This window comes from Corvus brachyrhynchos, unplaced genomic scaffold (assembly GCF_000691975.1).
Source record: "Corvus brachyrhynchos isolate BGI_N302 unplaced genomic scaffold, ASM69197v1 scaffold169, whole genome shotgun sequence".
Lineage (NCBI taxonomy): Eukaryota > Metazoa > Chordata > Aves > Passeriformes > Corvidae > Corvus > Corvus brachyrhynchos.
In genome coordinates, this window is record NW_008240030.1 from 337224 (window position 1) to 351212 (window position 13989).

At 41.6% G+C, this 13989-nt stretch overlaps 1 protein-coding gene across 1 annotated transcript in view; it reads left to right on the forward strand.

Moving 5' to 3' along the window:
• NAV2 (neuron navigator 2) overlaps positions 1 to 13989 on the forward strand; it is a 201265-nt gene that overhangs the window by 95040 nt on the left and 92236 nt on the right. Inside the window, exons 8-11 of the mRNA XM_008640905.2 lie at positions 4172 to 5273; positions 8533 to 8645; positions 11989 to 12097; positions 13879 to 13971. Coding sequence (XP_008639127.1) covers positions 4172 to 5273; positions 8533 to 8645; positions 11989 to 12097; positions 13879 to 13971 — 1417 coding nt within the window. The remainder of the gene's footprint in view (positions 1 to 4171; positions 5274 to 8532; positions 8646 to 11988; positions 12098 to 13878; positions 13972 to 13989) is intronic.

Below are 13989 nucleotides of genomic sequence, written 5' to 3' on the forward strand. Positions count from 1 at the left end.
GGGTTTGCAGATGCAGTTCAGTCTTTGCAGGAGCAGCTGAAATCAGATTTACCCATGCTACAGTGTGTATTGGCATTGGAACTGGACCACCAACATCTTTTTTAACAGGAACACTAGGAACAAAATAGATTTCAGGCCAAGATTTGACTTTGAAAAGAGGAAAGTGATCATTATTTATTGTAGACTGTAGCTTGGGTTTGAAAACATTTCTTTTATAGTCAGTTTTAGTTAATGCAGGTTGCTGAAGAAAGAAAATATCTCCCTCACAAAGGAACACATGGAAAATAATAAGCTTATTAATTGAATGCATGAAACCTACTCCTCTTTTCATGAAAGAAGGGTCTATGCTATGCTGAATAAAACTTTCCCCTTTGCATGCTGATGTGTTCACGAATTGATGTTGCTGCTTCATTAGGAAGCCCAGCATTTGAAGCTGCATTCTGGCAGCAGAACTCCTTTTGCTTACCAAACTTGGCCAGAGGAGTAAAAGAGCCAGCACTTGTTCATAAGGAGGAAACAGAGAATCTGAAAAACTGAAGTTTTCTTAAGCTGGAGCAATTTTTCATGAGAGTGTTTTAGGGTGAACCTTTTATTTCTTACACTAACTGTGCATGGTGCAATATAACAAATCACTTGAGGATGTTCAGTGCCCAGTTTCACTGTATTTGACCCAAGTACAAATCAAAGTCCACTGCAGTTGTGTAAGAAAGTACCTTCTTTCCTTTCCCAGCGTGTTGCTGCTTAACTGTAGGCTTTGTGAATATTTTTCATTCAGTTCAGGTGCGTAGCATCCAGAATTCACAGAGTTCACTTTGTGGAAGATTTTAAGTTGACACTCTGAAAATTACATTCCTGTTGCAAAATATTATATCTTTTTAACGTTACAGTCAAAGTATTGTCCTAATTCTGGTTTCTCTGACGTGTCTGTAAATGGAGCTGCACTGTACTCATCCTACGCCACTGGCAATGGAAGCAAAATTCACTTCCAGACAGGAGGGTGTATGTGGGGGCGTTGGGACAAAGAGAACGTTGTGTTTATAAACAAATAAACTGGAAAAAAACATATTTTAGTCAGTGACCAAACAGAATAAATAAATAAATAAATAAATAGATTTCCTGAAAACAGTAAAAAAGGAAAAGGAGAAATTGAAAAGTTCTGGATTTTGGTGGGAAATAAATTCTGAGCAATGCTTTGGGATTTGGAAAACAAGCCGTTTCACTTGATCCAAGCTAAGAGTCTTTCCCCAGAGGTCTGTTAACTGGAGCACTCATCTGGGCCGTTAGTTGAGGTCCCAAATCAACCAACCTCTTCCATTCACTTCCCAGAGAATGTTGTAGAGCTGGTCAGAGCCCTGTTTTGATGTGGTGGCCTCTGCTGCTGTGCAGTGACCTAACAGCCAGCTCAGTGTCAGGTTATGGACCTGTGTCTCAAGTCCCTCTTGTCTCAGGTGAGTGACTTTGTGTAGGTTCTGAGTGCTGGGGGATGCAGGCTGGCTTTGTTCATACCACGCACACGTTGCCTGTATTGTTCTCAAACTGTTGTGAAGAACCTGTTTGAGAAGGCAGATTTCTTTTCTAAATCTGCTCAGTTTGTCTGCATGCTCAGACCCCGAGCTGAGTTTTTGTGCCTGCATATGTTGTGCTAACAGGGTGTACAACCAGCCCTTCTACTTTGTAGATACAACCAGTACTGGTCATTTTCATTTTGTCTCCTACCAGTCCATTTTCTCTGAGCAAGTGAAGGCTTCCCTGCCCATATTGATCAGTACACTGGGTGCCTCCCGGAACCTGGTTGTAAATCCATCCTAGGCATGTTCATGAATCTCAGACAGCTCTGATGATTTCTGGGCATGGCTGTGCTTTGTGCTGAGATTTGTTTAGCGTGATGATACCAGAAGACGTGTGGATTAAGAATTTAGTGTTGAAAGTACTGTCAATCTCCAGTTCCTATAACGATATCTCAATATTGAGATGGGCTATTACTATTTTTAAAAATAATCTATACAAATTAACTGTACATTGTGCACAATTGGGATTTTCATGAAGCTTTCAGTCCATTGCTGGATGTCTTCTGTGGAAGACAGGCTGAGACAAAGGCTTACTTGTTCTGAGTGTGCAAAAGGAGCCTGGTGCAGTGTGGGGATGGGAAGTGGACTGTGATGAGAAGGAGGACTTCAGGAAATGAAAACAAAAACAAAGCAGCGGTGTACGGTAAGAGGCATGAAAGAAAGAGCAGTGGTGCAGGTTTTGAAAGCAGAGGGAGGAGCATTGCTGGCAGCTTCTGAAGAAGTTATCACCTTTCTTCCTCTCTGTGTCTGTGTCAGGGCACTGTGATAGGTCACTGCTGCTGTTTGCACTGGGAGTCACTGGGACTCTTTCCACAGTGGTGGAATCCCTGGAAGTGCTCAAAAAAAGTGTAGGTGTGATGCTTAGGGATGTGGTCAAGTGGTGGGCTTGGCAGTCCGGTGTTAATGCTTGGACTTGATCTTGGTTGTCTTTTCCAGCCTTAATGATTCTGTGATTCCTATGCCATTATTTCACTGGTCCTCCTTAAAACATTGGGTTGAATTCAGCAGGCTTGAGCAGAGCAGCAAGAGGGCAAGGTGGCATCACTGTTTGGGATATTTGGTGGCTTGATTTTCCTTCTGTACTAGAGTGAAACAGGAGTAATGCCCTGGAAGTGAGCAGGCTGGCACAAGCTTAAAAGCAGCGTGATTCCTGTCTGTGTCTGTAATCCAGCTCCTGATTCCTTCCAGCTCCATGTGGCTACTTTGCTGTAGGAAAAAGACTAGCAAAACCGGCCAGTCTAATAGTTACTGTTTAAGAGCCCTGGAAACCTTCTGACTTCAGTAATATTTTTAAAAGTATCATTAGTTCCTGCTATTCCACTTCGTCCATAACCATGTGAGATGGCTGAGTTTATTATTAAGGAGTCTCTAATACTCTTAGAAACCCGATTCTGTGCTAAGTCAAGAAGATGTATGTGACTTAAATCTTCAGTAGATCTGGTTTGGATCAGAGGAGGGAGGTTAACAGAGCCGTATCTTCACTGAGCAACTGAAAGTGAAGTAAAACAGTCCCTGTGTGGCTGCAGCAGCTCGTGATTTACAGGGCTGGATTCACAGGGCTGCTCCTGCTGCCGAGAACGCACGCTCTCCACTGCTGTTGATTTTTGAATTAAAAAAATGCAGCTCTGTACACAGTTTACTTTAGTGCTAGAGAGCAGGGAAATATAGGTAAGAGCCGTTAATCCCCAGCAGGCTGCTGGGCAGGCGAACAGACACAGATGACAAAATTTAATTGGAAACATGAGCAGTTTAACAGAAAACATATTTGTGATAATTGAGAGAGTAACATCTCCAGAAGGGAAACTCTGCAAAGAGAAACTGATTCAGAGGAGAAGTGGCCACTGGTAGGTGAGTGTGATTTTTCAAGCTCTCTTTAAGCTCGGAACTAATTTCTTAACAAGAACAAATAACATTAGGAGGAACTAACTAAATAAAAGATTCATTTTCTCTGCAGGGGGAGGGCTGTACAGATACTGCCACAAGTTTCTCTCACAGCTGGATTAGGATAATTGGTGGTACTTAATTTAAGTTCTTTACAAAAGAATGCAATTGGTTTTATTTTTGAACATGGAGTTTCCTTCTATCTTTGCATGTGAAGATCTCACCACCCCCACCCCCCATAAATGAAAGGACTTTAGTTTTACTTTTTTCCTTACTCCTGCATTTTTAAATATGTTTGAGGTTTTTCTAAGAATTGAACTTGGACAGCAAGTATTTTGCCAAGAGCAGAGGGAACCCTTAGTTATAAAATAGTGCTGTGTTTTTGCTAATGAAAAAGTATTGTGGACTTAATAAGGGAGAACACATTGCAGAACACATTTTGGTTGGAATTGGAAGAGATTCTTTTTCTTCCTTCTTTTTCTTGAAACAGCAAGTAAATGTAAATTATACACTAGGAGCTTGTTGCTGTTCTGCTGGGTAGGAAAATAAAACTGGTTTTTGTTTTTTCTAAGTTTCACTGATTTTGAAAATACTGATGTGTCTTTTTTATGTTATCAGTGTGCAATTCTTGATGTTTCATTACAGAAAGAATCTCATAGTAACTCTAATACCAGGTACTACTGTGTTGTTTTTTTGGGTTGTTTTCTGTGTTTTTTTTCCAGAGCCTGCAGACAGCACAGCCTCCCAGCCCACAGGAATGAATGAAAATGTCTCATCCTCAGTTCAAAGCTGCGGCAGTGCTGTTCCTTGCAATAACTCCTCAGCCATCCCTCAGCCCAGCTCTGCTATTAAACCTTGGCGCAGCAAGTCCCTCAGTGCCAAGCACACAGCGACGTCTTCCATGTTATCCGTAAAGCAGCCAGCAGTGGAACCTCCAAAGCCACCCTCGGAAATTGCCAAAACAGCTCCCAACGGTCAGAAATCCATGCTGGAAAAACTAAAACTCTTCAACAGCAAAGGAGGTTCCAAAGCAGGAGGGACAACGCTGGAGTGCCCGGGGTCTCGGGACAACAGCTGTGAAAAGCTGGAGACGCTTCTCAGCTTCGAGGAGAGTGAAGAAATCGATGCCACCAATCAGAATGTGAACAACCCAGGATCGATGTCCAGCAGCCCCAAAATTGCACTCAAGGGAATTGCACAAAGGACTTTCAGCCGCGCACTGACTAATAAGAAAAGTTCTCCAAAGGGTAATGAGAAGGAGAAAGAGAAACAAAAAGAGAAAGAAAAGGATAAAAGTAAAGACATTACAAAGAGAACATCCATCACCGAGAAGCTGGACCTGAAGGAGGAACCTAAAGAAGAACAGACAGCATTAACAGCAACAACAGAGATGCCAAAAAAGTCCTCCAAGATCGCAAGCTTTATCCCTAAAGGAGGGAAGCTGAGCAGTGCCAAGAAGGAGGCCTCTGCCCCTTCGCACAGTGGAATACCAAAACCAGGAATGAAAAACACCACAGGGAAATCCTCAAGTGCCCCTGTTCCTGCAAAGGAAGGCGAGAGGAGCCGTGGCGGGAAAGCCGGCTCGGGGCTGTCGCATCAGAAGTCCCAGCTGGACAGCCGTCATTCCAGCTCCTCCTCCAGCCTGGCCTCCTCCGAAGGGAAGGGCGTCGGGGGCCTCCACAGCAGCAGCAGCAGCCAGGCCGTGAACGGGCCCGCGGTGACGACCCACACCACGGGGAGCAACACCGTGAGTGTGCAGCTACCTCATCCCCAGCAGCAATACAGCCACCCCAACACCGCCACCGTCGCGCCCTTCATGTACAGGTACGGGACACACCTTGCCAGGGGCTGTGGGGAACGGGGCGCCCAGAAGGGTCATTGTGGACACTCTTCCAGGGGAGTGAAGCAGCAAGGTAAATGCCTCATCACGGAGAAGTTTCTTGCTTTAAGAGTGTAGGCAATTTGTGCGTTTTCACAAAACTGATGGTGAAGGCTGTCAGACTAAGGTGTATGAGAAGTTATGATAGACAGGAGGGGGAATTATTGTTGTATCTGACCCTGCTAGCAGGAAAGATGGCTGAACACCTTCTTGACCAGATGCTGCTCTTCCAAAGGGTACAGGAATACGTATCAGGTTTGTTTTGCGCATCATAGCTTTGAAAGTTGTAGCAACACCAAGACGCACTCTTCATTGTGCCTGACAGTGGTGGAGCTGCCTCATTCTAAGCAGGAATTGAAAATTAAAAAAAAAAAATTATTAAAATAAAAATCCCTTAGTTTAAGTAAGGCCAGACAACAAGTCTGTGGTGTTGTATGTGTTAACCCTGAGATAAGCAAAAGAGCAGCCAAATGAAGTGACAGCTAACCTCTCTCTAGTCCATTTTCTGTTTGAAGCACCTTCTGTTTGACAATGGCAGTAGAGGGTACAGAGGGAAATGTAACAAGAGGGAAATCAGTAGCAGAGATTCCTAAGGACACAGCATGACTGGGACACAAGAAGTTTCTCAGAGGGTGGGATTTTTGGTTTGGACAGCCATCTCTTGAGGTTTTTTTGACATTGCTTAGCTCTTTCGCAGGAAGAGGATACAGGTGTTTGCTCTGTCTGCATCATCTGCTTGCTGCTCATGATCTGAAAGACCTTTATCACCCCCTTCCCTTCCTTAAGATGTGTCTTTTCTAGGCTAAGGTACCCTAGCCTCTTTAGTTTTTACTTGTGGAGATCCTGTTCATGATCTTTGGTCATCTTTGTTGCCCTGTCCCCTAGTTTTTTCAGCTCTACTGTACACATTTTTGCCTTGGACCTCTTGGCAGACGTAGCATAAAAAGTGGTTGGTCACATTTTTTAATAAGAATGAATGTCAGTGGAATGAACCTCAAGGAGAGGGGTGCCAAAGGCCTGTGTAGGAATGCAGAATGGGAAGAGCAACCCTTGAGTCTTCTGGCCCCTTTGAGAATTCTCCCCTGTAGAGTAAAATGCCAGGGGACCTGGGAAACAGAAATTTTTGGAGATGGGTTGTTTAGTTTATCAGATAACTACAATGTCCTCTCATTGCTGGTATTGATCTTTGTCTGAACACAGATACCATCCTGTAAAGTGTAAAAGCAGATGCAATCCATACATTTTCTATAATCTAAACATACTGATAAACTCTACACAGTATTTATTTGACCTTTTACCAAAACCAGGAATGAAACTACCTGTTGGCAGCTGGAAAATTGAAAAACAGTGTTTACTTTTCAGCATTGGAGGGAAAAAAGGCCAAACTCTGTGATCATGTTAGCTTTAAAAGGAGAGAAAAGTCAGATCATAATGGTTTGCAAGGCACACATAACACATTATTATATTTACTATCCAGACATTATTTGAATCTGCAAAATGCACTTGTTAGTGCATTGCAGTAGAAGGCTCAGGTTTTTTCTGATGTCAGTTAAGGTTTGTTTAATCTGTATTTTTCAGCTGCCTGTAGACTTTTTGTTTGGGTTTGATGGGTTTTTTTTAAAGCAAAAGACATAAGAAATTATTCTGTGTTTTGTATAGTGTTGTCATGGGCAGAATGGGAGCTTCAGACAAAGTTTATTAGAGAAGCCCTCCCGTTGAGTCAGGAGGTGCAGAAAGGACCCCCTTGCTTTCTAAACTCCTTCTCAGAAAGGAGTCTGAATACAGCTGGATCCAGGCTTAACCCCAGACTTGGTCAATTTTGTTCATGTCTAAAAGATTATACAGGTGTAATTAAACTTCATGTAACTCAACTGTCCTGTAGGATTAAGGATGACAAACCGGATATATTTATATAAAAATAAGTGATTTATTTTGACAATGATTAGACTAAAAGTTCTCAATCAGAATTATTTACTACACAGTAAAGGCAGCTGTGATTACTAGTACAGTATAATGCACTATTTTTGAAGCAATATCAAAGGAATTATATTAAAGTTAGCAAAAGCAATTATTCAGTAGAGAATGATGTCACTCATCCATACCAATGGCCATGGGCAGATCCCTTTTGCTCACCCTGCAGGATGTCCCCACTCAAGGGAGGAGTCCCTGCACGCACTCCAAGGAGGGGTGTGTTAGAAGACCTTGCTGCTAAACAGTGGGATTGGGATTTTATAGGATGGAGTGTGAGTCATGTGTCTCCTGGCCAGCTGTGTCAGCTCAGCATCTTTACTTCTCAGTGGTATCACTGTTGGTTCCTTTATCAGGTACTTTACCAGGTCTGCCACATCTTCACCTCTCTGTCAGGAGGCTGGGATTTGGGACTGATGGGTCAGGCTGGTTTCAGCATTATTCAACACCAAAAGCAGCAAGAGACCCCTTCTCCTTTCACCACAGACAGCTCTGTAAACAGGGCAACATTCCAGTTGTTTCACCCCCACTCCAGGCAGAGCATCCTGCTACAAGGGTCAAGTGAAATTAAGAGTATTGCAATAATAATTCCCCACTGTGTCTTCACTTTTTTACAGCACTTACCTTTGGGGCAGGAGAACTTCCAGCTGCTTGTTGGTGTGGCTCTATGAGCAAAACACAGCACAATTAGTAAAGTGAAATGATTCCCAATATCTTACTCAAATCTGGCAGTAGATCCGTACATCACCTTTCATTACCTGGCAGCCGTAATACCAGACAATAAATTGGAATTTGAAGTTGGTTTTGCCCAGTCATTTCTTTTAAAATACAAGTGATGTTGAAGGGAACCTAGCAGGAGTGTAACATGCCATCACATGCTACCTGCTTTATCTTTGTGCAATACAGACTTTATTGGAGAGGATCAGATTAGCCACAACAATTGATGTTATCGATAATTAAAATACATCTGGAAATCCAAGTGTCTTAAGACCCCGTCTGATGAGCTGTGAAGCCTATCTTCAACTATGAATTTTTTATTTTTTACAGCTGAGTGCTTGTTTCCATTTCTAGGATGTAATTCAACATGGGACTAATGAATTATGTAAAATCAGTCTGCTGGTCTGTTCTGGAGAGTGGGACAGAGTGGCTGATGGCAGGTGCACTCGCCTTGTTGTTGTACTTGAGATACTTTGGATGGAGAGTGGCTGCACATCTTTGTGTTGTTTTGCCTTCCAGATCTCAGACAGACAATGAAGGGAACGTGACAGCCGAGGCCAGCACAGGAGGGGTCAGCATGGATTCTGCTCTCTATGTCAAAACTGCCCAGCCTGCCCTCGAGGACCTCTCAGGTATGTCTTTCAGCATGACCCGTTACTGGCTGTGGTCTGGTTAAATGAGAACAGGCTAGAGAAAGTTGGTTTTATTCCTGATGCTTTAGTTCTTAATAACTATATTTCTTTCAGCTCTTTTCACTGCAATGAAAACCAGGTGTTAATGATTTGAACTCTAGATGCTTAAGTTCAGCACAGTGGTGTGCTCCCCAAATTTCTTGAAATCATTAGGAATTCTGCCTACTTAATGTTTTTCTAGGAGACATGCAGCATTTTTTAGGATTAAACTATTATAAAGATCCTAAGAATTCCCAGGCATTTAATATTTTTTGTTTTCTTTTAAAAACTTTGTTTTGGAGCTTATGGAAGAGATTGTGTTCATTTCCTTGATGTTTTGGTTTGGAGGAATCTCAGTATCACTCACATGCATCTGATCAATTTGAGAAAAAGCCTTTGCAGCAATAAGGCACCACAATCCAACTACACTTTACTGTGTCCAGCACACAGAAGCTGAAACTGGTTGTAGCTAGAATATGAGCAGTCTAAATTAGAAAGTACCTCATATATTTATCTGGAATTCCTGCTACTGTAAGAAGTATATGCTAGTTAGCAAAAAAATTTAAGCTTATCAGTATAACAGTGATTTTCATCAACCATATTCTGTTAGAATCTATTAGATACTACTAATGTGATCTAAAATGTGTTTTTAAAGTCACAGTTTGATCTCCTCCTGTCCCCATTTCAGCAATATCTATGACTTTGCTTACTGTGTGCTATTGCAGGATACCTCATCTGTAGAATATCTCAGTTTTTTTCATCTACTTAGTCTTGGTGTCCCCCAGTTTCATGTGGGGTTTGAAACCAAATGCCCTCCTTGGAGAAGTGATGTGGCTAAAAGTGTCACAGTGAGATTAATTCCATACTGCATTGCATATTCTGTCAGTGCTGCCTTTTCACCTGTGTGCTGATGGCAAAGGTTAGAGGCAGAGTCACTGGTGAGGAAAAGGGCTGCAGGAATGTTCAAGTTATATATAGGTGGATTAAGTACTTAAAAGGCAAATAAAAGGCACAAGGGATAAAATCCTTGAGAACATTTTTGGGCTTATATTTAAATATGAGAGTTCCAAGTAGGAAACAGTGTCCAGCTGCTTAAACTTTTCCAGCATTACCTCTTAATCATCATATTGTCTGGGCTGGATGTATTTCAGCCTGCAGACTGAGAAGTGTTTCTGGATCACAAAAGGTCTTCAGTTTTTAATGACAGATGTTATGTAAATACAAACTATTACTCAACTAGAATATGAAAGTTTTGGGATCCAAAGGCGGAAGACAGCTGACAGCCTCAAACAAGGGAGATGCAAACCCCAGCTGTGCACAGCCAGACCCGACAGCAGCATCTATAAAGGGGCCTTGGGGGAAACAGAACAAACTAAACAAAATAGTCCCTCAGCCCAAATGAATTAGAATAAATAAGGCACAGATATCTTCTCTCCCTGCATAGCAGCCATTGATGCTGTTAATTTAAAAGCACATATAAAACAAAAGAGAGCATAGGTAGGGGAAAATGGAAGCAGAATTGTTTAAGGATGCTGCCTGCTCATGAGGAGCTAAGTGATCTCAGAATTAAGCTCTAGGGGCTAACCATCCAATATCTGTCTATTAAGTATACTTAGAGTTTAAGCAGTGGAATGTCATTTAAGTGAGAATTTGGTATCAATTTAGGCAGAAGAGCGATCTCAGTAGAAACTAGTTTGTCTCCTGTGTGTTTTCCCAAGAAGTTACCTACCATTTGCCTTCACATCGATGAGAGAAATGATCTGTAAAAGAGCACTGTGACCTTTGTTAAGCTAAAGGCTTATAAATATTTTATGGTTTTTACTGCAAAAATTTGTAGATCCATGAGTATAGAAAATGTTTTCTGTCCCAGAGACCCTCTGGCTAAAGTAATCATTCTTGTTAGGTGGATGTTTCCAGTCCAGCCAGACCATAATTGTTTGACCCTCTGGCTTAAGTGAATTGTAACTCAGGGAGATGATTTCCCAGAGAGTAGAGACTGATTGAAAGAAAAATGCTAGCATGGGAACGAAGCACTTGGGTCAGTAGTTTGTACCACTGCTGCTTTGTAGGCAACAGTGTGTGAGTGGGTTTTTCTGTGCCACCAACCCGGCACCTTTTCGAAACATGAAATTTAAAGCAGAGACTGTAGAAAGTTCCAGCAACAGCTTTTTTATCTGGTTTTTCACACTTCTGGTGTGTGTAATATATAGATATCCATCTAAACGTGCAATCGTGTGGGTGACCAGCATCCTGGCAGTTCAAGAACACATCACTTCTACAGAGAAGGCTGATACAAAATGTGAAAAGTTTTACATTTACTGTAGTATTTTCTTTAGTAGTGAGTTGTAAACCCTTTAGAATGAAATTATTTCCTTCTGTGCCCAACAGAAGCTTTGTGACAGTTTTTTGGAGGTTTTCTGTTCCAGCTTTCAGCTTACAAAGAATACGCTGGCACTACTAGAAATTCACTTCTCTTCAGCCACTTAGAGGGTTTAACTCCATAAAGCTCAGCTGAGGTAGCAACCAAAGTGTTTCTGAATTGACAGCTGAGAGCATGTAAATAAATTATGCTGATGCACTAATTAAATTATTAATTTGGTAAAATGAAATTATGCTGAGGCAGTAGGAAGACTTCTTTTTGTGTACATAAACTCTACTTTAAAAGAGCAGGACATGAATGTGTTTTAGAACAAAGTATTTAAAGAACAGGATTTCTGGATGCCATGAAAACTAAGTCACCCCCCAACTTTGTGTCATGTAGCATATTTTAGGAACAGTAACTGTGTTGTGATGTTGACAAGCAAAACCTCTTGTTATTTTACCTGAAACATCACTCAGCATGGAGCACCCCATCAACAGAGTTTAATCTATGGGAAGCTGTTACTGTAGAATGAGATCTGTGTGAAACAGGACAAAGAAGATGTAGTCAAAATACAGCATTGGAGAAATTGCCTGTGTCAGGTTAATGTTAATTATGTCAATACATGAGATGGAAAGGGTAGTATTAATGGAGTGTATATTCTAATGAGGTTGAAAGTTAACCAGAATTTAAACTGGGTCATGTGGGAAATGACAATACAGCAGCATCTCAAAGGCAGCCTGTGCAGTGAAGGTAACCCTGCAGAGCTCGTTTCAGTCCGGATGTGATGACAGCAGGTGCCTGCTGAGGGGAATGGAATCTCAATCCTAACCAGCTTAGAAAGTCAGTGAAAAAATGCATTAGAGTCAGATTCAGACATAGGTGACAGCTCAGTTCTGTGCTATTTCCTGCCTGGTCCTTACTCAGGGCTTATTTTCCCTGTAGGAGAGGATCCGGAGACTCGGCGGTTGCGAACGGTGAAGAACATCGCTGACCTTCGGCAGAACCTGGAGGAAACCATGTCCAGTTTACGGGGAACCCAGGTCACCCACAGGTGAGGGCACGACTGTGTTTATATGGAAATGGAAACCACTGTGCTCTTCCTTTACATCTCTTACATCTGGCTGGCTTGCATCCTTAGAAAAATGATTAACACTGACAATGGGAGATACTGATCTTGTCATTTTTGTCTTTAATGCACAGAATTTGAATAATGTTTGCTGGTTATTGAGATGTATGATGAGGAATTGATGGGATGGGTTGCGTATTGACTCAAAAGTCAAGAATAATCACTTCTTGTTAAATGTGTGAGGTGATGTTTGAATATAAGTTACAGTTTGAAATGTTTCTTCTTACTGTTGAGTAACTTCAGTGCATTACACCTCTCTCCCCCTATGTGTAATATTTTGTTTAAATAAGAGGTGAACTGTACTTCACCCACATTATCAAGTGCATCACTTAAATTCCTGACCAAACTTTGGACAAACAAATTTTTCTAATATTTTTAGTCGTCCCCTGTATGCAACTGCTTTTTCTTTGTAAAGCAGCATTTGGAAATCTTCAGCAATATTTAAAATATGCTGTCAATAAACAAAGATTGCTACTACATTTAAACATTATGTGAGTTTGATCTTTGCAGTGTTGAACAGGATGTTAGGGAGAATAAGCTATTAAGACCCTAATGAGACTGGGGTCCTACCTAATGCTTGGGGCCTTACCTACCCCAGCCCTAAATGAGTTTACTGGGGGAGCACTTTGTGTTTTGGCGTTGTGTCTAAAACTGAAGCAGAGCTTGCAAAGATGAACTCCCAAAGCTATTTTTCTTTGCAAGTTTCAATTAATGCAAGAGGTCTTTATGGTTTAATTATTATAACCAGAGATACAAAGGTTTTTGCAGTTTACATGTAACATTATATTGAGAATGGTACAGTGCTGTTTATTTTTACTAATATCCACAGTAAATAAAAAAAAGTGGCACTTAATTGAGTAGGAAAGGAAAAGAGTTCATGTGGGTAAGAGAAGCTGCAGCTATGGATTAGCTGCAAATAAATTAGCTGCGACTCAGCTATGAGTATTCAGGGTGTAGTCTTGCAATCTGTACACATCACCTGAAAACTCATGGTGTAGTCCCATTTTTAGGGTTCCACATATAAATTTTACCAATATTTTTAAATATATACATAACTCACGAGTTATGAGTTATATGAGTAATTTATTGTTTTTTCTGGGTTTGGGTTTGAACATCTTCAAAGCAATTCATAGTTCATTATTGGTTTGTTAATACGCAAAATATATTTTGACAAAAAATTTTTTTTGGTCCTTCTTCTTACTTTTTTTCATTTAATCCTCTCCATGGTGTAGAAATAGCTTCCATCTTGGTGCTGGAAACATCTCCAGAGTTAGAATTTTCATGAATGCAGACAATAAAAGGAAATATCTCAGAAAAACAGTACTTCAGCAGGTTTTCCTTTCGTCAGCTTATTATCCCACTCCCTCACCTAGACTGGCAAAGCCACAGTGTAATGCAGTTATATGTGCTTGAAGATGAGGAAGTTACGCTTTGATACTGTGGATAATCCATTAAAAAGTTCCTGCTTAAGTCTTCTCATGTGTGTATAGAGCACCTGGTGGCCTGGGTGCAAGAGTCTCTGGGAATATGGGGGAGGACCTGAAAAATGAAAAGAAAGGATCTCCCCAAGTGTTACAGCAGTAAATTGCTATTGCTGTTCTGTACAGTCTGTAACTTGGTGAGCGTTCAGGGCCTCGGAAGTACCTGAAATCTCACAGCATTCCATGTAAGAGCCCCATTTGATGCAGTGCATCTCTCCTTTCAAGCACATTGGAGACCACGTTTGACACCAACGTCACCACCGAGATCAGCGGCCGCAGCATCCTCAGCCTGACGGGCCCGCCGACGCCGCAGCACCCGCGCCCACGGCCCCTCCG